A 22,343-nucleotide genomic window follows, 5' to 3' on the forward strand; every position below is an offset into this window, starting at 1 on the left:
AAGACGCTTTCACAAAATCAAAATTATGTGAAAGTTGCCAACAGTGTTGGGCAATAGCCGAACTATTTGTCTGTCACTTCTCAACGTTTTCCCAACTCAAAGATTCTATCTCAACCCCCAAAGAATCTAGCATTTACTTCATCCCATACAAGAATTGCGAAAAAGGGTATATTGGACAAACTAGGAGAAATCTGAATATTCTTCTCGAACGCTGAAAGTATGTTGAAAAGGGACAGACAAACAGTTAGACTATTACTCAACACTATTAGCAACTTTCACATAATATATTTAATTTTGAGAAAGCGTCTGTTTTTTAAAAAGTAACACATAATTCCGAACTGAATTTCCTTGAGGGATACTTCATCAGAACTTGCCAGGATTTCCTTGTTAATGATGGAAGGAACACACCACCTATTTCATCAGCTTGGACAGGCTTTATTAACCTCAGTCGAGACAGAATTTTCAACACTTTGCAACAGATGGCGCCCCAATTCACATCCAAAGACCGCTCTGACTCAGCAAATACAAAGGTGAACTCTCCGGACCACCAGACATAAGATAAGCATCACCCCTCCATGACTCATTTGTGTGATTTCTGACCATGAGGTCCTGATAACGGCTCTACAATGAAATGCGTCAACCATTTGACCAATTAAATTTTATTTGTCTTAAAAATGTGGCAATTTTTTGTATAAATATACAAATACAAAGGCCACAAAAGGAAATTGCCCAACGAGGTAGCTAAAGAAAAGCCGCGAAACTGGACTGGAAGAGATTTTGGCAATGGTATAAGTCCAGTGGTGGATTTCTGAGGTTCATTTATTTATTCTGCACAACCCAATATAAGAGCATATATCACCAAAAAAAAAAAAAAAAAACCTACTGCTACTGTATTTTAACATGTATAAGGAATCCCCTTTTGCTGAAAATTGGGTCATAAAAAAAAAAAGGATGATTCTTACACATGGGCAGTATTATAGATATCCTTCAACTTTTTTCAAAATTTTCAGCCCAAAAAATTAGGAAGTTCCTTAGGCCTATACACCAGGGTTTAAGCTACGGTCGCATTTTTTGCAAAATGCGAAAGAAAATCTTAGAATGCGAAAGAAGTAGTCGCCACTTTTGCAAAAATGCATACAGGAGGTACGAAACGAGAAGACATCCAACCATGAATCATTAGCATTGTAGCATTTTGCTAAAGCTTTTTCGCTAAAGGAATTATCTAGCCTAAACCCTGCTATACACATTAAAATATTGCAATAATTAATATATATAGGGTGCATGGGCATAGTATATAATGCACGTACAGCATTTTACTGGCGAAACACAGATGCATATTTTCAGTTAGAAAAAAACATTCAAATAACGTGTAGAATTCAGGTACATTATTCATGTTCAAAGGGGTTGTACAGTTATTAAAATTTAAAAAATTTAATTTTTTGTACGGTCACCCTGTGCTTAAACATCCAATTAGAAAGTTGTCACCTTCTCTCTCTCCTGAGGTCAACAAATAATAATTCCACGTTTCTAAGTGCAACATTCGTTGAAATATTTGAATTAAAAAAAAAGGAGAGTTGGGAAAAAACAGCATTAAATGCAGGTAAGGTGGTTTACTGCTGTTACCCGTGAACCCTGTATGCAATACAGATAAAAAAGATTACAATAAAAATACAAATATTTGTATTATCTAAGTATGCATACCTTCACGATTCCTTCCATTTTATAAGCATCATGTTTCTTTTTACATTTTTCAATTGTGTTAGAATTTACAACCTCCGGGGGTAAGCTATTCCATTTATTAAAAACCCTATTAGAGAAAAATTCCCTGCGACACCACAACATGGAATTGTCCCTTACTAATCGATACTGGTGTCCCCTTATCAAAGCAGTCAATTGACGGTGTATCAATAAATCATGGTCCATCAGTTGAAAATTTTAAACACTTCGATCATATCCCCCCCTCCCAAGACACCTGTTCCTCCAATGTAAACATATTCAAGAAATTGAGTCTCTCTTCATCGCTCAAGCTTTGTATACCAACATGTGTAACTCTTCCACACCATGAAAATCATATCGTCACGCCAAGCGGTGAAAAAATGGTAAGGACCATAGAACAATGTTACTAAGGAAAATGGTTGGATATAATGCTGGATGATGAACAATTATAAGAGATGCTTCTTATGTCCAGTACCAGCATAACGCAAAATGAAGTATGTGTCAGATGTGACAATTGAATTATTGTGCTGTAATATATTTCTGTTTCTGTGAATTATTATTGTGTTTCTATGTATTTATATGTTGTTTTTACAAATATTAATGTATGTAGTGTATCTAAATGGGGAGCATAGCAAGCAGGGAGTATGACATTTTAATGGTGAACCATAGATCCTAGAGGTATACTTTCAAATATAAAATGTTTCTAAATAATGTGTAGTACACAGATTTGTCATTCATGTTTTAAGGGGTTATATAGTTAATGAAATAAAAAAAAAAAAATTTTATACAGTCCCTGTGTGCCCCAAAATCCGATTTGAAAATTGTTGCCCTGTCTCTCTTGATGCCAACAAAGAAACATCCCATGGTTCTAAGTGTAGTATTCACTGAGATATTCGAATTTGAATAAACAGAGAAAACTTGGGGGGGGGGGGGGAAAGCAGCAAATGTGGATAAAATGGTTTTTCCACATTTAACATCATTTTTCTCGCAAACTTCCCTCCATTTTTCAAATTCAAATATTTCAGTGAATATTGCACTTATAACCACGGAATGTTTTTCATTATTCTGAACAGGATTGGGTTTTCGACATGACAAGCGTCAAAAACTGGTTTAAACCATCAAAAACTGTTGAAAACCGTCAAAAACATAAGTTAATGTTTTTTGATAATGTTTTGAACACAATAGGTATACATGATGAAAACTTACTTTTTTTGCATATTACAATGTTTTATTTTTAAACATTAATTTATTACAATAATTAAAACAAAACATTAATTATAATTTGCAATTTTGAATTCTTCAACATAAGAGCCTAGAACATATAAAATATAATTTTATGGTTTATTTATCTAAGCTACTCATTACCTGTGTTCAATTTGCTAAGTGGAATAGAGCTGCTTATTCAAAATATGTATGATAGGACATCAGGGTTAGGTTTTTGACCCCAGAAACTAACTCGGTATTAGAACGATCAAAATCTTACTGTCAATGATGTCAAATAGTTTTTGTTAACTTGATAGATATATGTTAAATAACAAAACACTTTTATTTAGATTAAAGAGTAAATAAAAAAATATATCTATTTTGATATTTTAAATTTTCTGATCCGACCAAAATTTTATTCCATATAAAAATTCTCACGCAGCATCTGTTAATGCACTAATAAAACTCATTTATTTTCACCTAAAAATTTCTTAGATCAGGGTGTATAAATTCACAGAGCTTTAAAGAGTATTTTCAACCAAAGCAGAGCTGACAAGACTTGATACCCAAAGCATTTGTTTTGCACATTTGAATACAGCTTCAATTGGAAAACCATTGCATTATAAATGCTAGTAAATGTACCATATAGTGCAAAAGTAAGAATAAACCAAGTTTGACATATACAAGCTAGCATTGCCAAATTAAATGACATCTTAGTCCTACAATTTAATATTTTGATTGCTAGATATATTTCAATGTTATGCGCAATAAGAGTATCGTTTTAAGTATCATTGGTTATCTAGATAATTTAATAATAACAGAAATCAACATTACATACATGATGTAATAAACTTCCTTAAACACTTATGTGTTGTAAAAAGAGGACAGCCGATGGTTTATATCAATGCAAACGTATATAAGCAGTTGAAGAAATTTTGGAAGGTAAAGAATCATCTTGAATCAAAGAATGTAAAATCGTTCCACAGTTTTCCCTTCAATGTTCATGTTATGCTTTATTCAAATTTTACAAGAAGAAAAAAAACATATATATTGTCCAAAATAATTCTGTAGAGATTAGAAAATTATTTTAGAATCATATCAAATATTTATTCTTTGTATAACATAGTCACTTTAAACATTACATGAAATTAACGTGTGCATCTCCAATGAAAATTTTTATATTGAAAAGCAATATTTGAGGTTTTTGACGTGACAGTGTCAAAACCTGCCAACCCTGATTCTGAAATGAGCTCTCAGCTCACTGAAAATGTTTCTGCAGTAAAACATTCTAGCTTTTGTTGAGAAAACAAGAAAGTGTTATTTTTCCTTTTTTTTTCAAATTCTTATCCACATTGTTATACAGCAGCAGTGATTGTTCTACAATGTGCACCACAGTTTTCGGTACATTATAGGTTGGAGATTGAGTCTCCATATTTAGTAAGTGAAGGTCAAATTAATAAGTCTTTATGAAAATTACCATAAACATCATGATGAATTCCCAGAAATTTCATTTGAATTTCAGATTAAGCATCACAACAACAGTACCTACCAAGTACCAAAGTGCCCTGGCAATGTGATAAGTGGCTTCAACAAGATCCACTTGCTTCAGTTTATTTTCATATCTCTGCAAGTACAAGTCCAATGGTCCTATTGGAAGATATTCCATGACTAGAGCTGTAGGTTGCGTTAGGATCATTCCAACTGTACTAACGATAGTATTACTTTGGAGAAATAAAAACCTGTCACTCTGAGATAAGAACTCCTGAGAAAAAAAAAATAGAAACGAAAATGTATAATTTGCTTGAATATAGAAGTTTTTCATCAGATCAATCAGTGCATGTATAATAATATATAATGTTATAAAAATTATTATTGAAAGGAAAACTGTGATAGTACATCAGTGCCAGAATACTATTAATGACTGCCTAGATAAAAAAAATATTAAAAAAATAAAGGAAAACCTCGGTATAACATCATCATATTTAATGTTGTCTAGCCTATAACACCACTTTTTATTGATCCTCTCAGCATAAGTAATGAATTAGGGTTATTGTTGCACACTCCACTTATGAAGTCATTTTTATTCGGTCCTCAGGGGTGACATTATACAGAGATCTGACTATATAAAACGAATATCACCTGTAGATGAGTCACTTTCGCCTCTTTACGTAAAGTCTTTACAGCTATATCTTTCATGTCTGTACATGACCTCTTCAAGAGAGCATGCCGAACCACAGTTAATTGCCCAGGAAACTCATGCACAGAATCTTGAAAGAAAACCACAGCATCATGAGGTATGCACTGCGCCACACAGTTACAATCCTCTCTTGCAGTTGTACTGCGATTTTCATATTCCGGAGGTCTGCATAACAGGAGATTGCTTTTATCTGCATATAAAACATGAGCCTTATGAGTAAATGTAGGACCACATGTATGAGCAAAATTTATAGCATAATACACTATAGATAAAACTACTCTTTGTATTCAATACAGGCAAAAGCGATCAGGATCTCACCATATTCCGATGGAGGTATGCAGTGTTTGAGAGTGAATTTTCCATTTTTGTTGTAATGTACCAGAAGCTGGTGTATAGATAAGAACTCTTGGCAGTTCACGTCTTCTTCAAGAACGTATCTATCTCTTCCATCAAGGTAAATCTTGAATGTACTCACGACAGTCACATCTTGCTGCTCATCTCGTATGCAGACATCCAGGCAATATGTATCATACTTTTCAGTACATTCTCTCAAAAGGTAACTTCCAGCTTCCCAATTCCCTTTTGACTGAAGCTTCTCGAGGGCAAAATGCGTGCTAAACATATGAATTGGTAAGAAATGTACAGAAAATTTAAAAATAAATATCTTCCATCTTAACACATAAATAGCATTCCATAGATGAAAAATAGGTTTTCTTTTATTGGCAACATTTAACCATTTAACCCCCAAAGAATTATGATGACAAGCCATGATGGAAAGCAAGAATTTGAGAGTAATCAAGCATTAATGTTAACCACATATAATTTTGATTTACCAATAAGTATAAAAAAAATGTGCATCTTCATTTAAAAAAAACAAGAAACAGCAAGAAATACGGGATATAACCAAAAAAGCATCTTAAAACAGTGAAAAATTCTTAATATAAGATAAGCATAATCAAATATACCTAATAGGTCCATGGCATTTCATAGCTCTCAGATTGAGCAGTGATGGCGTGTTGAGATCTTTACAGAGATTGAAAGTCCATTTTTCAGTGAGTCGATAGTAGCCATCAAGTAGTGACAGGAATGAATGCATTTGCTCAGTTTTATGGAACTGCAAATACTGAAAAAAGAAAAGAAAAAACAATGTGAAAAAAAATCAAGATGTTACATATGTATACAATGGAATCACAATAATCTAAGGTAATGTACAGGGATACCAAAAAACTCGAATAATACAGATTAACATTTAACACAGCAAAAATTTTCTCCCTGTAAATACGTCAGAGAAATGAGATTAAATAATTTTTAGGGTCTGTGCTCTTACCGAAAGAAAAGGTGCATACTTATTTGGCAAAAATGATTCAAATGCAAAACGTTCAAGGTCCACAGTCATACCTGGGAAGCGGGGGGGGGGGGGGGGCGCGAAATGTTGATGTATGCAATTACATGCAATTCTAATTAACCTTTTAATCTTTATAAAACATAATATTTTAATCTATTCATTTCAAGAATGCTCAAATTATTGAGAAATGCATATCGTGTAAGTAAAATATTTCATTTTGCTTAAACACATCATTTTTCAAGCACAAATAATGAATAGTTTCATTGTTTTTTCCCAGACTGTTGTCAATGGGTCGGACAGTACACACATTAATACTACAGACATAGTGATATCACTATATCATCAGTGCACAATTTAGTGGATTTGCAAGCCAATTTAGCCTATTAGAGAATTTTACTCAGCATGCGAAACAAAATAAATTTTTTAATGTTAAAAGTGTGTTGTCCTTTTACATTTATCCTCAGAGCAATAATTTAGCTTTTATGTAGCCGTGAAAGTAATCATGTGCGAAATACGATGTAATCAAATGTCGAAAAGTTTGTGTACAACAAACTTACAGCATCAAGAAAAAACCAGACTTTTGAGATCAGAGTTTGGTAAAAAGATTAATTTTTACCCTTTAAGTGGTTTCAGGGCTCCCACTCAAAAAATGAGAAAAAGTAGTAAAACGCAGGACTAAAAAGTAGGATGGGGGAGGGTAACCCCCTTAGACAACATAATCATAGCATATGGAAAAAAAATCCTAAAAAAAAAAAAAATTAACTTTTTTTCCCTAGCACTATTTCAGTCAAGCCAAAACAAAACCAATTTTTGGCCAAAACAGTGCATTAGCAACCACAGATAATTCTTTGCTGTCTCTCCTCATATATATTACATTCTTTTTTGGAGTCTTCCAAAGTGAAGAGCTTGTCAACTCTCTTTGACAAGGCACAGCAAATTTCGAAGACGTAAGTTTTTTTAAGAATGACGCACCTTCGAGACCACTTTCAAAAGCACAATGCAAAATGTGTAAATTACAAGATCCGACGTAAATAAGGCAAGGTGAACCAGATAGTTTTACTGTGCTGTTCATCATTTTTTAAATTTTACTGTTTTGTTCACATTTTACTGTTCAATGCCAGTGTAATCATTTTTGACAAATGAAGCAATTCCATTTCTAGCTCTTTGCTGAATATTGTAAATATTGTTTATGCCTTTTCATGCCTTAAAAATACAGAAGACAACTGAATGCTATTGGGTAGCATCAGAATCACCAAACCTAGAATAGGCCTATGTATCCAACTGCTTTGTAATGCCAACTGTTGTTTCACCTATTTGCACCATAATTTTGAATGATGAAAGTTACTGTCCAAGACCATGAAGTAATAAATACAAAATTATTTTTCCATCCAGACAGAAGTTTTTAATGACTACTATACTTGAACCCTCAAACTAAGCAAATGAAAAATTTATCAATCAAATGGTCCACATACACCCCCCCCTTTCCAAATTACCTTAAAAATAATACAATTTCTGCTTTGGCAGAATCATTAATTGCATTATCCAACATTTGTAATATTTGGCAATATATCAATAATTTCCTGCTCAATTAAAATCAATTACACAAATTTTGTCGATAGGATTTGGTAAAAAAGTAGGACAAAAACGAGAAAGTAGGACAAAAGTAGGACATTTTATCGAAAAGTAGGACGAGTGGTAGCCCTGCGGTTTTTAAAATTTCCCTGATCCGCATTATAGGCCTAACTGCCACATTGAAAATGAAAGTGTGTTAAGAGCATGAGATATTTTAAGGTAACAGAAATAAAACAAATCAAGTTTGATGACATATCTCGGGACTGCCGATGCAAAGGGTTAAGGAAGGCTCTTTACGAGAGCTTATAATGTATATGAATCTACTCAGATACAGCTTTACCTATACAATTTTAAGGATAATTAAAACAAAAATGTAAATGATCATTTGATCATTTTTGTCGCACCATGGCCATTTTCTGCACACGAGACCAGGACATACAATTTATTGCAGATTCCGAATGGCAGGCATGTTTTTTATACTCATCAAGAGGTTAATGCGCTAAATTTTCAATGGGGGACTCCCTGCGGTAGCAATTTTTTGCTACTGTCAAGTTGCCGTTTTGTGTTGTACCCATGTCAGAAAAGTTTTCTGACAAGGATGAACCGGATATCAAACTCGCGACACCTCTAAACATCCTTTGGTACTTTAAACGAGTATCTTATCGACCAGGCTACCACGCCCAAATGTAAATGACGAAAAATGTCACTCTCCCTCGTCAATACAACAGATACGGTAAAATGGATGAGTGAAGAGATATCAATGTTTTCAGGCTAGGAAAATTCATCTCGGCCCTCTCGGGGACTAGAACTCTGGTCTCCCCGTTTGCCAGACGAGTGGTCTACTAACTAAGCTATGAAGAAAGATAGAATTTCCCCTCCTTGGAGCGTATGTATATGCTGAATGGCTACGTGCAATGGACAGTGGCAACATTTTTCTAATAGCTCGCAGATGACATCAGGGCCACCAAAATGGTGGTATAAGAAACATTGATATCTCCTCACTCAGCCAGTTTTCTGTATCTGTCATAAAAATGTAAATGCTGGAAACTATATTTACATAAACAAAGATTATTTTAAATCAATTTGCTATCAAATGAATCAGAAAAAGTTACAAGTTACCCTGTACTTGAAATTTATAAAAAAAGTTTTGAAGTATTATGTAAAAATATACTTTTCACAATGGCATTTTGAACCATATCACATGAACCAAAACAGTTCAGGCTACATTACCAACTGGCAATAGGTGATGTAGCCTAAACTACTCTCAAATGGTTTACATTGCCACATGAACCAGTTTGTGGCACAATTCTTTTTTTCACGTAATTTTACTGCAGAAAATTAAAAAATATATATGTGAAAAGAACGTAGGATAATCCAGAATGAAGAACTTGGGCAATTGAGGCTTTGATAATTAATGCCTAACTGCACATTCACGAATATTGCCAAGATTAAAAAATAAGTTTTTACCTGAGGAACACCATTTTGACGACTTATTTCAACAGTTTTATCTTTTCTCATGATGCTTATGTAACATAAATCTGATATGGAGCACACATGAGTCCACACCTAACAAGAAACGTTAACTCTATCATTAACCATAAAAAAACTAAAATGAAACTCGTATAGCAACCAGAAAACAGATAAGGCTTATTTTGATCAGAAACCTAGTAAAAAACTGTAAATTAAGCACTGCAGTATCAACACACATACCCCTTTGCATTTTTGAAGTCTCATCCTCAAACCAGGTTGAGAAGTATGATAAGGATCGACGGATAGGATTACTTCATAAACGTTTCCATTGTCATCAACACTCGCTGTGAATATCTCAGAGCCATATTCGGGAACAAGCACGCTGAGTTGCTGAAGGTACATCTCCTAAGAATAAACACCTGGGTTTAATAGAGTATCTCACAGGACATATAAACTCTTCTCAGCAATCACAGTAATATCTGGACTTGGCGATATTCCCAAAATACCTTTCATGTACTAAAATATTATGATTGATGACTACAAGGTGTGACTGGTAAGTAGGGTGAATCAGCACTCCTTTCAAAATTGTGAACAGCCTGATGCATTGCTAAATGAGCACTACATATTCTCCCCTATGTTACTTAACAACTGTGTTTATCATAATTGTCACGGAAGATCTTTGTTCATGCAGTAGCTGTAATGTATGGGTTGTTAGTGCACTGGGTAATGGAGCAGAGAATCAATATGAAATTATGTTTTGAACTGGGTAAAACTGCAACGGAAACCCATGAAATGCACACAGAGATGAAGCTGTATCTCACACGGCAGTTTTTCAGTGGTACACACACTTCTGTGAAGGTCGTGAAAGTGTCAAAGATTAGCATCATTGTGGGAGACCTGTGATGAGCAGAATGGCAACATAAGTTGACAGAGTTTGGCAGTTATCGTGACGAGATCAGTTTTGTTGCACCACTGTCATTTCCTGCGTACGAGGGCTAATTAGACAAGGACCTACAATTTATTGCCAATCCCGAAGGGCAGTGTTCGAAATTTTTCTTTTTTTAATACTCACAGTGTGGTTAGTTTGTTAACCCCTCAGTGTGAAACTCCATACAGTAGAAATATTTTTCAGTGGTCATATTGCATTTCTGTTGTACCCTCACATCAGGAAAGTTTCTGACAAGGACAAATCAGGTATTTTATTACGAGATCAGCATTGGTCTATCCCAATTAGGGCAGAAAAAGTGAATCTTCTCCATAAAATCAGTCAAACAATTGTGACTGGGTATTTGGGTAAACACAAACTTTGTATAAGGCCCCTTATCACCCAAGCGACAAACTGAGACAATAGTGAATGAAGTCGTGCAGCAACTTCATCAATACAGGAGACAATGATGCCATGCTTTTACAGCCAATCGTTACTGGAGGTGAAACTTGGTGTTTCTAGCACCATCCACAACTCAAAATAGTTTTGCGAGATACAAATTCATCACCGTACACATTCCACAGTATTTAAGACGTTCCTGTTACAATTTCAACCAAATTGAAACAGACTTTAATAGTGATTCTCTGCTCCATTACACAATGCACTGCCAACTCTCTTGTTACAGCTACCACAGAAATAAATACCTGCAGAGTAATTTTGAAAAACAAGTACAGATGTTAGGTAACATAGGGAAGACCATAATACTCATGTTGTAGGGTGTCTGCCATTTACAGTTTTGAAAAAAAGAGGTGTTCACCCTACTTACCAGTCTCACCTTGTGGAATTCAATAGTAGACTCACTTTAACAAAATTCACATTTTGCTTGCTGTTTATCCATCCTTTGCTAACAGCCTTCTGAAGAGGGTCCTTCAAGAAATTGTCCCACAGAGGGCTACGTTTGAGTTCCTGCGGAAGGAAGTCCCTGCTATTGTACTTGACGTTGCAAGGATTTTGCTTCTGTTCAAGCATGAAGCGTATGATGTCTGCGGCGACGAGGCCAAGTGCTCTGTCTCTCATATTTCGATGGAGTATCTCTGGGATTTTTCCGGCAAGGAAATCTTCTCTCACTTGACAGAAATAGTAATCGAATGTAACTTGGTCCGTATTTTCCTGGAAAAAGGTAATTATATAGAAAAGCTAGCATTATCAAATGTAAATTGAGATCGAGATGCAAGCAACATGGAAAAGAAAGATTTATAGTAAGGATTATTCTTTCAGGCAAGAGATTTTGAGACTAAGAAACATTTAAGAATTCTTATGAGAACCTGTGAATCAAATTTCCTAGCAGGCAGAAAAATGAGGGTATTTTTGGCGTGCTACCCTCCCTTGTTTTTTTCCAGCATGACAGCTAATGCGGAATCTTCACGAAAGTTTTTGAAATGAGAAAGTTATCTTTATCAAATTTGGGTCTGACTTTTGGCATATTAATGCATGAAGGATGCAGGATTATTGTTAGGGTTGGGTGCAACTGGGCAGGGGGCGCAGGCTGTTTGGTGCTAATGGCAACAAATTAGAAGGGGGTGCGAATTTTAGCCTTTTATCTCTTCTTTAACATTACGGGGGAAACCAAAATGAGCCCTGGCCCCAGCACACAAAGCATCTTTTTGTAGCCCTGATCGCAAAATGCTGAACAAGCCTTTAAAATAATAAAAAACAGAGATATAGCACAACCTTGACACGTAGATAACTTGACTACTCTGGTAATTTTACATTTATTACTCCCATGTGGTTGTCATAACGCTAACTTCAATGGGGGAGGGGGGACTTCTTTTACTCGACATATGATGCCCACATTAGGCTTTAAGTTGACTGCGATTTATATTGTGTTATCACAACTTCTTTTCTGAAATCACCCATTCATCTGTTCAAAAATTTCATGACATTACTCTTGTGTGTTACAAAATTTCTATGTTTCATTGTTTCTGCCATTTGTGTTTGTTGATTGACATGTGTCGAAGATTCTCCCTCCTTTGGGAAGGACTACCTCTCATTATTTCTCTATTTGGAACCTGAAACCTCAACCTGTGGACTACGAAAACCACAGACAGATGTGAATGATTTATGAAATGTTTGAGTGAGAGATGGTTGAGAGAGCGAGATCGAAATCTTTCAAGTGAGGCAAGGAAAATTGTATTAGACAATGGCATTGCTCATTCACAAATAGGAGATCTTCAGGCAATCAAAATATGCTTTTTCCATTTGATACAAGATTATTTCATCAATACAAAAATTTTTCACAGAAAATTACAGACCAAAATATTATACGACCATTTGTAGATAATTGAATATAGAATTATTCAACAATATACAGGCACATGTACTTACTTACATGAATGATTTTTAAAAATTGTCAAAAGGTAAAATGAAATAAAATGCCACAAACTTGACATTCACACATTAAGCCAACATGATTTTTGAGGCATTGAGTTATTGAGGTTCCACTGTATATGCCATACCACACAATATATCACTTACTTTTAAGCTTTGAATTGTAGGTGGCTTGAACCTGACTCGGAAATATAGGTCCCATTTTCTATTTTTTGTGGTGTCAAGCCTCTTACTTTGAGCAAACCAAACTCCTTCAGCGGGACACCAAAGAGCAAACAGATGACGAGCTAGTGGACAAATTCCTAGGTACTTAGCAGCTTGAATGCAGAGGTTTTCGGCGATGTAGGATACACCCTCGCAGAAATGTAATGGCTGATGACTTGTACAAAAGTTTATAGTTATGCCACCATCCATGGCTGTTGTCAATTTGAATTTGCATTCACTGCAAAAGGAAAAAAAAAGTTTTGTCATATGGAATATCTAATAAAGCGATTTAAATGTACATGTAATAATGCTTAAATGCACAGTACATCTCATAATAAAATAGACTGAATATATTTTTTTCTGACTAAAATACATAGCAAATGCAAGGAAACAAGTTTTAACACATATTTTTAGAACCAACTAACGGACGTCACTGAAAGAGTTTTGATATGCATAAAGCAAAATTCCAACTCAAACTTTTTAAAAATGTCCAAAATTTTTTTTTGCTTCACTAAAAGAACTAGTAGCCAATATCAGAACATCTACATGGCAAGCAAATTTGAATTTGCCAACTGAAATACTTTCAGTTTACCAATGTTTCGGTTGTTTGGTATCCAGATAATCAATGCTCTACTGTATGTCAAGGGACCAAACAATGCACAAGCATGTGAAGGAAATAGAGGGGGGATCAGTCAGTCAGCAACTGATAGAATGACGTAGAGAGCAAGAGACTGTCTAGTGTGCGACCAGGACAGTGACCAAGAGAAAGTTCAAGCATATGAACGACTGCAAGAGTGACCAGGTTAGTGAGTATTTTAAAAAGGTGATCTAGAAAGTGATGGACCAGGTTGGTGAGTGACCAAAAAAAGTAACCTAGAGCATGTACGGGAACAAAACGGTGGGTTAATTCACCAAGTCACTAATTTGGCACTGACCACGCTCATGGAAAATTAACTAAACAGTGTGCAAGCATGTGAGTGACAAATGAAGACGGGTCACGTCAGTGAGTGACCAACAGAGTGATGTAGAAAGCGAGGGACTAGTCAACTGTGCGATAAAAAGACAGTGACATGGTGAGTGTGCAAACACATGAATGACTGAAAGTGAGATCTAAAGAGTGAGTGACCAGGAGAATGACCAAGAAAATGTGCAAGCGTGGGAGTGACCAAACGAAGAAAGACAGACGCGTATTCACAAGGGTGCGAGAGCTAAGCGGGACGTATCCCAGGCCAGCAAATTTGAGAAAACTGTGTCCAAGAAAATTAGACTAGAATGGGATAAGGGTGGCAAAACCACCATAGATCTGCCTCTGCCCTTGGGAATGGGAGAGACAATGCAGTTATAAGCACTGTTGCGACAGAGACTGGTCGTGTTTGGTTCATTCTGTTTAGTCGAAAGCACCGATACCTCACTTTAAGCATCAAATGCGTACACACGTTCAAGATTTAAGGCACATATTCCTTAAAAAAGAAATCCCTAAAAGATTACCTTCAAGTCCTTGATGCTTATATCACGTGATACTCAACAAATCAATAAAATTTAGTGTAAACAAAAATAATTGAAAATCGATTTATATTCAACTGCAGAGAGTATGGAGTTGTAAAATGTTGGACGACCATAGAGGGCGTTCAAAAAAAAAATACAAATAACATTTTATATATATTTATAAATATTTAATGTGCGAGATAGATTACGCTCAAGAACATCCATAATCAATAATCCATGTAATATTTACATAAAAAAATATTTGTAGATTCGAATATATATAAGAATGACTGGCGAAACAATACATGGAAGAAACAACGCATTTGGATTGGTGGACATGTTTCTCCACATGAAATGTGCTGACACTCACTTGAATTAGGGGAAAAGCACAAACTGACATCAAAATGCAAGTTTTTCATTAAAAACAAACACCAACAAATCACATCCTCGAGTTGTATCGTCTTATGCCACGTATACTGAAAAAGATCCGCATCAAGGCTTTAGTCCTGCTCATTGAATGATCACTGCGATACCAACGTGACTATATTTTTCCGAAAACGATATTCTTCATACAGATGTGTGACCATAAGGACCGTTTTTACCGGGACATTCCGATATTTTCAAGTTACCTTGGCCGTCCTGACTTGGATTTAAATTCTTTATTGAAATCAAGGATCGACCTAAATTTAAAAATTATATTAGGATAATCGCGACAGCAAATATCTTATTTAAGTCTTATAGGGTTACCAGATTATTTCTCAGTTTTCGAATCGTGCCCTTCCATATTCCTTTTTTTTCTTTTGAATCAAGGACAAACTCAGGTCTCCTCCTCCTCCTAACCAGATCACGGCCCCGCTGCTCTGTCTCAATGAAGAGATTTTAACTGAGGGGGGGGGGGGGGGGAAGGGGTTCTCGTGCCCCGGGCGCTAGAACTGAGAGGGGCGCAAATTTCACTCTGAAACCTCTCCTTCAACAATAAAAGGGGTCGTCAAAATGGCGATTGCTCCAGGTGCATGGGCTCCCGGGCCAAGTGATGTTTTTGAGGCTTCACCTGGAAAATTCTCGAAAATTTCACCCACTTCTCATTTTTGTGATGCCCCTCTCCTCTTCGGGCCCCCGGTCGGGCCCATGCGTTAAGACGGCACTGCCCGGGTGACCAAGCAAGCAGGTTGCGGCCCTGGCTGGATGTACCGCGATTTCGCTTTTATTTTGTTATGACGGCTCGTGCTACTTTACCGCACACTAGCTCCGGTCATATATCGCCATACGGCAATTTCCAACCAGAGGAGTTGGGTGGAAATGAAGGCTCGGTAGGTAAAGAACTTGTTTCTAACGTTCTATGCCTGGATTCGAGCCCATTGACCTTGATGGCAACCTTTATAACGGAAGACGAGCGCCGTTACCACGGCGCCATTCGGACGTTCGAAACATTAAACGCTCTCCTTCAACATTACAAATCGCACACAAAATGCGCGATTGCTTCGGGTGAACAAGCATCTAGTAGCGGCCCTGTATAGTGCTGCCATCTGCCGTCAACTATTGTTGTAGGCCTGTTACTCTTTGTGGCGAGACTTTTCAACGCGGAAATCGCTTCGCACTCGCGCCACGAACTTGGGAACCACAGAAAAACCAATTTCAGCCGATCGCCACTCGAGTAACGGTCAGGTTCTAACACAGATCCTCACGATGAGAGACCATAGCTACCATAACTCCGGTGTGTTGCTATGGGCAATTTACTACCGAGGGAGTTGTGCCAGAAGAGTGTGTACTTAACAGTCCGAATGGGTATATAGTGTTGTGTCTGATTTTTCAGTGTTGCCATCCATATGTCAGAAGCGAAGTGTAAAGATTGAATAGTTATACCGTCGTTGTTCTGTTACTTTCTGCGGCGAGACTTTTAAAACGGAGATGTGAGTGGGCTCGCATTCATACCTCGAAATTGTGAACCGCAGAAAAGAAACTTCAGCCCACCACCACTGCGGTGCCAGTGAGGTATGAACCCGGATACTGGAAATGTGAGTTCGTCCCCATGACTACTCAACCACCACAGAGGCTGTACACGCACCAGGAGTAAACGGCAGTTTTCTCAATTCTTACAACACTATACTGAGAAGAAGAAGAAGAAAAATACAGCCACCGCAATATTTTTCAACCCTAAGACAGAACCGCTAAAAAAACAAACAAAACAAAAACAAATAACGGCCGGTATTCTTTCGCTTAGTTCTCACTATCTGGTTAGGTTTATCACTTCACCTGGAGTATGTAGGGCCGCAACTAGGGGGGAGCAGGTGGGTCTGCCGCCCCAGCGCTGGACCAGAAGGGGCGCAAATTTCACACTTTTACCTCTCTTTCAACATTACAAGGGGGCGCCAAAATGCATGCTTGCCTCTGCTGACTAAGCTTCTAGAGTTTAGGCTCTGGGAGTATGGCAGATGTTTTCCTCGGAAGACAACTTTGTCTTTCGCTACATTTATTGGCATTTCATCCTTGTTAAGCTTCACCGTCAGAAGGTTTCTTTTTTTGCTAGAGGTGATTTATCATATTATTCAGCTGTTTGCATTCTATTTTCTTTATTTCTGAATAGGGCGTCGGAGGGCGCTTGAAATGACATCAAAAAGGGGGACTTTTGGTAACCCTCATTTGACATATTTGATATATTAAAAAAAAATTTCCCCTTGTAAAATTACTTTTATTTCCCTGCAATTTGTAGTAGTGCTAGCATTAATTAGCAACTTTGCTATACCCCTTCCCCCAGCCGCTACCATCTATCGAATAAAAAAAAACTCGTTTTCATAATTGTTCAAGTAAAATAGGTATGAAATATGTAGGAAAATAGGAAAACGGTATGCAGCATGCAAGTAATTTCGTGGGATTTTTCAATTATCATTTTCGACAGGGAAATTTCATGAGAGGGGAGGGCTACAAAAATTCTCTCTTTTAAGCAACAGGGAATAACGGAGGGGAAAAATATCGTTCTTCCCGTTCTCTCTCAAATAAAGTGTGTGGGCGGGGATTTTCCCCCTTTCTCTTCCAGTGTTATTTTGAGCATCCCCCTCCTCTTTTCGGTTCCAATAGCTTGAATTGTACGTTAACACTACCGGGTATAAGCCCGACTCGGGATGCCGTTTTCATCCACGAACCCGAGTCTGACTCGGGCTTGAATTTTAACAAAAAAAATGGCTGAATATATCTATGATCCTAGTGTTTTTAAACATTAATCTATAAATCTTCTAGTTCTTAAAAAGTATATAGATGGCAGCAGCCAACGAATGTAGCTTTATAAAACGATGTAGAAGTAAGTATAGTTGAAACACATTTGTCTTCCTAAAATTTCCCTTCACATTTTTTTAAAATACGTATATGACATCCATATTTGTTATGGGCATCTATACGGGACGTATGGTCACCCTAGTTATGATCATCTTTTTCTCAGCCATCTCGTTGGGCATTTTGCCTGTTGCGGCGTTGTATTTGTATTCGTAAAGTAGCCATGTTTGTTGTGTTTCGCGATGTCTCATAAAGGATTTTTACACTTATCAGATGCCGATGACTTGGCTGCACTTACAGATATACTGACGCACGATTCTTTGCCAGAGTTATCAGATTCAGATGATCCAGAATACCAGCCCGCGTGTATAACAGTTCTCAGATGACAACGGTAGCACCCGTAAATATATGGTATTTGATGTTTTGCTTTCGAACAATTGTGTGTATATTACTGTACTTATTTTTTTCAAATGTTTTAGGACGCATATTTCACAAAATTATTATTCATTTTAGATAATGAAAAGGAGCAACGGAGCAAATCAAAGGCAGAAACTGGAAAAAGATTGGGGAAAGAAACTCGACCTTATTGCGAACCTTGTGGTGTTTTTCTGCGCGTAAATGTATGTTTAAAAGTGTACCATGTGAAGCTAATTTTACAAGATCATATATTTTTTTAAATAAAAACTATTTTTAGATATTTTTGTACAACATTTGGGTAAGTTTTCATTCAGAATTGTTTGTAATTTTATGTTAAAAAATGATGTTTTCTTATGCGGAACTTTTTAAAACTCTAAAACATTCTGTTTTCAAATTATTTCTCATTAAATATTAATTATTAGTACCTTTAAATAATTGTTATGTTATGAAAGAAAAGAGTTTGAAATCTCAAGTTAAAAAAGAACTCAAGATATATATGTTCTAAGTATTTGAAAAAAAATTATGAAAAGTGCCAAAAACCCTCAGTCCACAGGGACAAACATAGTCGAAATAGCTCAGACCCGAAAGCACGGTCGCAACTGGGGGGGGGGGGGCAGGCGAGCCTGGTGCGCCGGACCAGAAGGGGCACCGAATTCATCCGTCCACTGCATCTTCTACATGGCAAGGGGCGCCAAAATGCCAGTTTGCCCCGGGTGACAAAGTATCTACACTGTTCAAAACAATTAGGGGAGCAAGCAAAAAAGTAAGAAAACCGTGCGAGACAGCCACGTATTGGCATACAATGGATAGTACACGCGTATCAATGCCCAATACAGAAAAAAGACGTAAAAGAATTTGGAATTACGCTTTAATTCTTTGAAAATATGGAAAAAACATGAAAAGATGATTTAGGGCAACAATTTGGTTACATGTAAACGATAAGAAAAAGTACTGTTTAGACATGATGCATGAGTTTTAATAGGGCGTGTGGTCTCCTCGAACAGCTAAGACTGCTGTACACCTGTTTGCCATGGATGCGATGAGGTTATCGATCAGACTTTGGGGAATACTGTTCCACTCCTTAAGAAGTGCAATCTGCAAGTCTCGGACAGTAACAGGCGGCCTTGGTCGCGCAGCAATGCGTCGTTTGGTCGCGCAGCAATGCGTCGTCCGATGGATTCAGGTCAGGAGAGCACGCTGGCCATTCCATACGCTGTATTGTTTCAGCTTCAAGCATGTTTTCCACCAGACGAGCTCTATGCGGTCGGGCATTATCATCCTGGGAAACAAAGGAATCTCCAATGGCTCCAGCGTAAGGGATGACATGAGGTCGCAGTATCGCGTCTGCATACCTTCGGGCCGTCAAAGTGCCATTCCGAATGATATGCATGTCCTTACGTCCGCCTATGCTGATTCCACCCCATACCATCCAACCAGCTCGTCTGTATTGTGACCTTTTACGAACGAATGCGGGGTTATTTCGAGTGCCCCTGTCCCTCCATACCAGAACACGTCGGGTGTCACACTCCAGACTGAATCGGGGCTCCAATCATGTTGCTCCCAATCTCGATGTTCAGCAGCCCATCTTCTTCGGGCCGCACGGTGGCGTGGGGTCAACGGAATGCAGACCATTGGCCTACGTGCATAGAGCCCTCCCTCATGAAGCCGATTGCGTACTGTTTGGCTGGACACCCTTCGTCCTGTTGCCAAGAGCAACTGTCTTTGCAGCTGCGTAGCATTCCCTGTTCTGTTCCGACGGGCTGTTAACCGTATATACCGGTCATCAGTTGCTGTAGTGGCGCGTGGCCGACCTTGCCCTGGTCGACATCTACCATTTCCTGTTTCTTGGAATCGATTCCACAGCCTTGCAACAACACTTCTGGCGACTCCAACAGCGTCCGCGACACTATGTTGTGTTTGCCCGGATTCCAGTCTGCCTATAACACGCCATGCCATGGATTCCGGTAAATCACGTTGTTGAGACATCCTCAAGTCACCTTGTCTCAAAAAAAAAAAAATACTGCGCAATCGAATTTCACAGTTACGGCAGTAAAACAGACGTTTCTGCAACATCCCAATTTCTGCCCTTATCTCCTTTTTCTGGTTTTTGACGTCATGAACTTTGATTTGCATATGAAGTTTTCTTCTTCCGTTTCCTTCTAGGCTTTAAATTATGGATGATTCATTTTATGTTACTTATCGGTATACATCTTTGCGTAATTTTGTTAAAACCATGTTCTCCGCTAATTGTTTTGAGCAGTGTACATCACACACAAGGGGGAAATGATTTCGTATAGAGAAATATCAGGCGATGACATAAAAGTTGTATCATCATTGTATATAATATTAATCAATAAAAATTTTTTGCTTGAAAAAGTACATCGATACGTCAATATTACCATGAAATACCATATGAGCAATACTTCGCCAAAAGAATCGGTGTTTTTTCTATTTAGTGTCGTTTAGGTGTGTTCCACCAACGCTTGAAGTTTAGAGTTTTGAATCCTTTTGTGCAGTGAAACAACATTTCTATGAATAATGCTTTGATTCTCATTTCTTATCAATTCACAATTATCTACTAGTATTACTGACTGCATATCCCAATCCTGTATTTTTATAGCGTATTCAAAATTATGTAAAATAAATTTAATTACTAAAATTCATACAGAATACTTATATATTATGATTCTGACTTCAGCAGCTTCATTTTTCACCAAAGTAGCTAAATCTGATGCATTACCAAGCATCGCAGGAGCTCCGTCAGTGCAAATTGAATGAAGTTCCTCTTTCCAATCAAAATTTTGTCCGTAAAGAAATGTTATCATTTCGGAAACATCGATAGCCTTTGCAAATTTCCAAAAAAAAAAGTTGGATAGCTATTTCTTCAATTAAACAGCTGAAAAATTTCTATAGTTTGAAAACAACCGAGTAGGCAACACTGGGGAGTTTTACCAAGTTATTTGCAATTACTTCGTTCAATAATTCATTCGCTAGATGGCAGACCTGAGCACTAGACTGGCATCTAGAGACAAAATTAACGATTGCAGTGATTTTGTAGTGCTAACTGATGAGGGTACAACTACTATGGTCATTGCAAGAACTTGTGATTAGACATGCTACTAACACGACTGAACTATTCCAAAAAAAAAAATATGAGAATACACTTCGTTTCAGTTACACAATACATCTCGTTCAGTGTGTCAAAAAGAGTGCATTTGGTTGAATTTTCTCTCAATCAAGCTCACGGACCCCCTGAAATGCTCTCACAAACCCCAAGGGGTCATTGGACCCCCTCTAAGAAACTATGCTCTAAACCAGTGTTTCCCAAAGTGGGCAATATCGCCCCCTTGTGGGCGATGGAATGGTCCAAGGGGGCGATAGAAGCTACGGGTATAACAAAGGATCCTATGGGTTCGCTTGAGTCGGGGGCGATGAGCGAAAAAAATTTCTGAAGAAGGGGGCGATGGAACAAAAAGTTTGGGAAACTATGCTCTAAACCATATATATGCTGAACCCATGGCCTGCGAGCAAAATGTGGCCCTCGAGGGCCCCAAACCAAATTTTGTAAAAATTAACTCTATAAGCGACACATTTACAGATCGCTCAAGTGAACCCACGGCACAGTTCCAGAACACTTAAGCAGTCTGTGGTACATTTAGCGATCCCTTATGTGGCATAGTTTTGGAGCACTTAAGCTGCCCGCAAAGTGCAGTTCTACATCACTCAAGTTATCCACGGGACATTCCCAGATTATTTAAGTGATCCGCGGCATACTTACAGATCATTTGAATGAAGCGCGGCACAGTTCCAGAGCAGTTGAGCAGCCCGGACGCATTTCCAGATCACTTGAAGAATCAACGGAACATTTAGAGATCACCAAACTGGCTCTCTAGAGGACTTATCGATATAGGAAGAACGTTAGTTCAGGAGCTGACAAACTAGATAAAAGTTTTTCTTGTTTTTGGCACACCTAGTGAAGATACCATTAAAAGAATATTTCATATTTTTATTAATGGTGATTGATGGCGTAACCATCAATCAAACTCCCCCCCCAGTCTTCAAGTCAGCAAACCCGAACCCCCCCCCCCCCCCATCGATGCTGACGTAATACTTGAACGACCCCCGGGGGAAAAAAATAAACGACGACAATAAGA

The 22,343-nt window shown here is 37.5% G+C and overlaps 1 protein-coding gene across 1 annotated transcript in view; it reads right to left on the reverse strand.

Moving 5' to 3' along the window:
* hop (tyrosine-protein kinase hopscotch) overlaps positions 1-14,957 on the reverse strand; it is a 35,616-nt gene extending 20,659 nt beyond the window's left edge. Inside the window, exons 1-9 of the mRNA XM_089248127.1 lie at positions 14,876-14,957; positions 12,964-13,258; positions 11,290-11,598; positions 9,744-9,908; positions 9,501-9,599; positions 6,082-6,239; positions 5,435-5,730; positions 5,059-5,306; positions 4,469-4,681 (exon numbers count right to left, since the gene is read on the reverse strand). Coding sequence (XP_089104253.1) covers positions 4,469-4,681; positions 5,059-5,306; positions 5,435-5,730; positions 6,082-6,239; positions 9,501-9,599; positions 9,744-9,908; positions 11,290-11,598; positions 12,964-13,230 — 1,755 coding nt within the window. The 5' untranslated portion in view covers positions 13,231-13,258; positions 14,876-14,957. The remainder of the gene's footprint in view (positions 1-4,468; positions 4,682-5,058; positions 5,307-5,434; positions 5,731-6,081; positions 6,240-9,500; positions 9,600-9,743; positions 9,909-11,289; positions 11,599-12,963; positions 13,259-14,875) is intronic.
* Between the last annotated feature and the right edge of the window lie 7,386 nt (positions 14,958-22,343).

This window comes from Pholcus phalangioides, unplaced genomic scaffold (genome assembly GCF_987345545.1).
Source record: "Pholcus phalangioides strain wild (caught in Gottingen) unplaced genomic scaffold, Ppha-v1.0 ptg000019l_1, whole genome shotgun sequence".
Taxonomy (NCBI): domain Eukaryota; kingdom Metazoa; phylum Arthropoda; class Arachnida; order Araneae; family Pholcidae; genus Pholcus; species Pholcus phalangioides.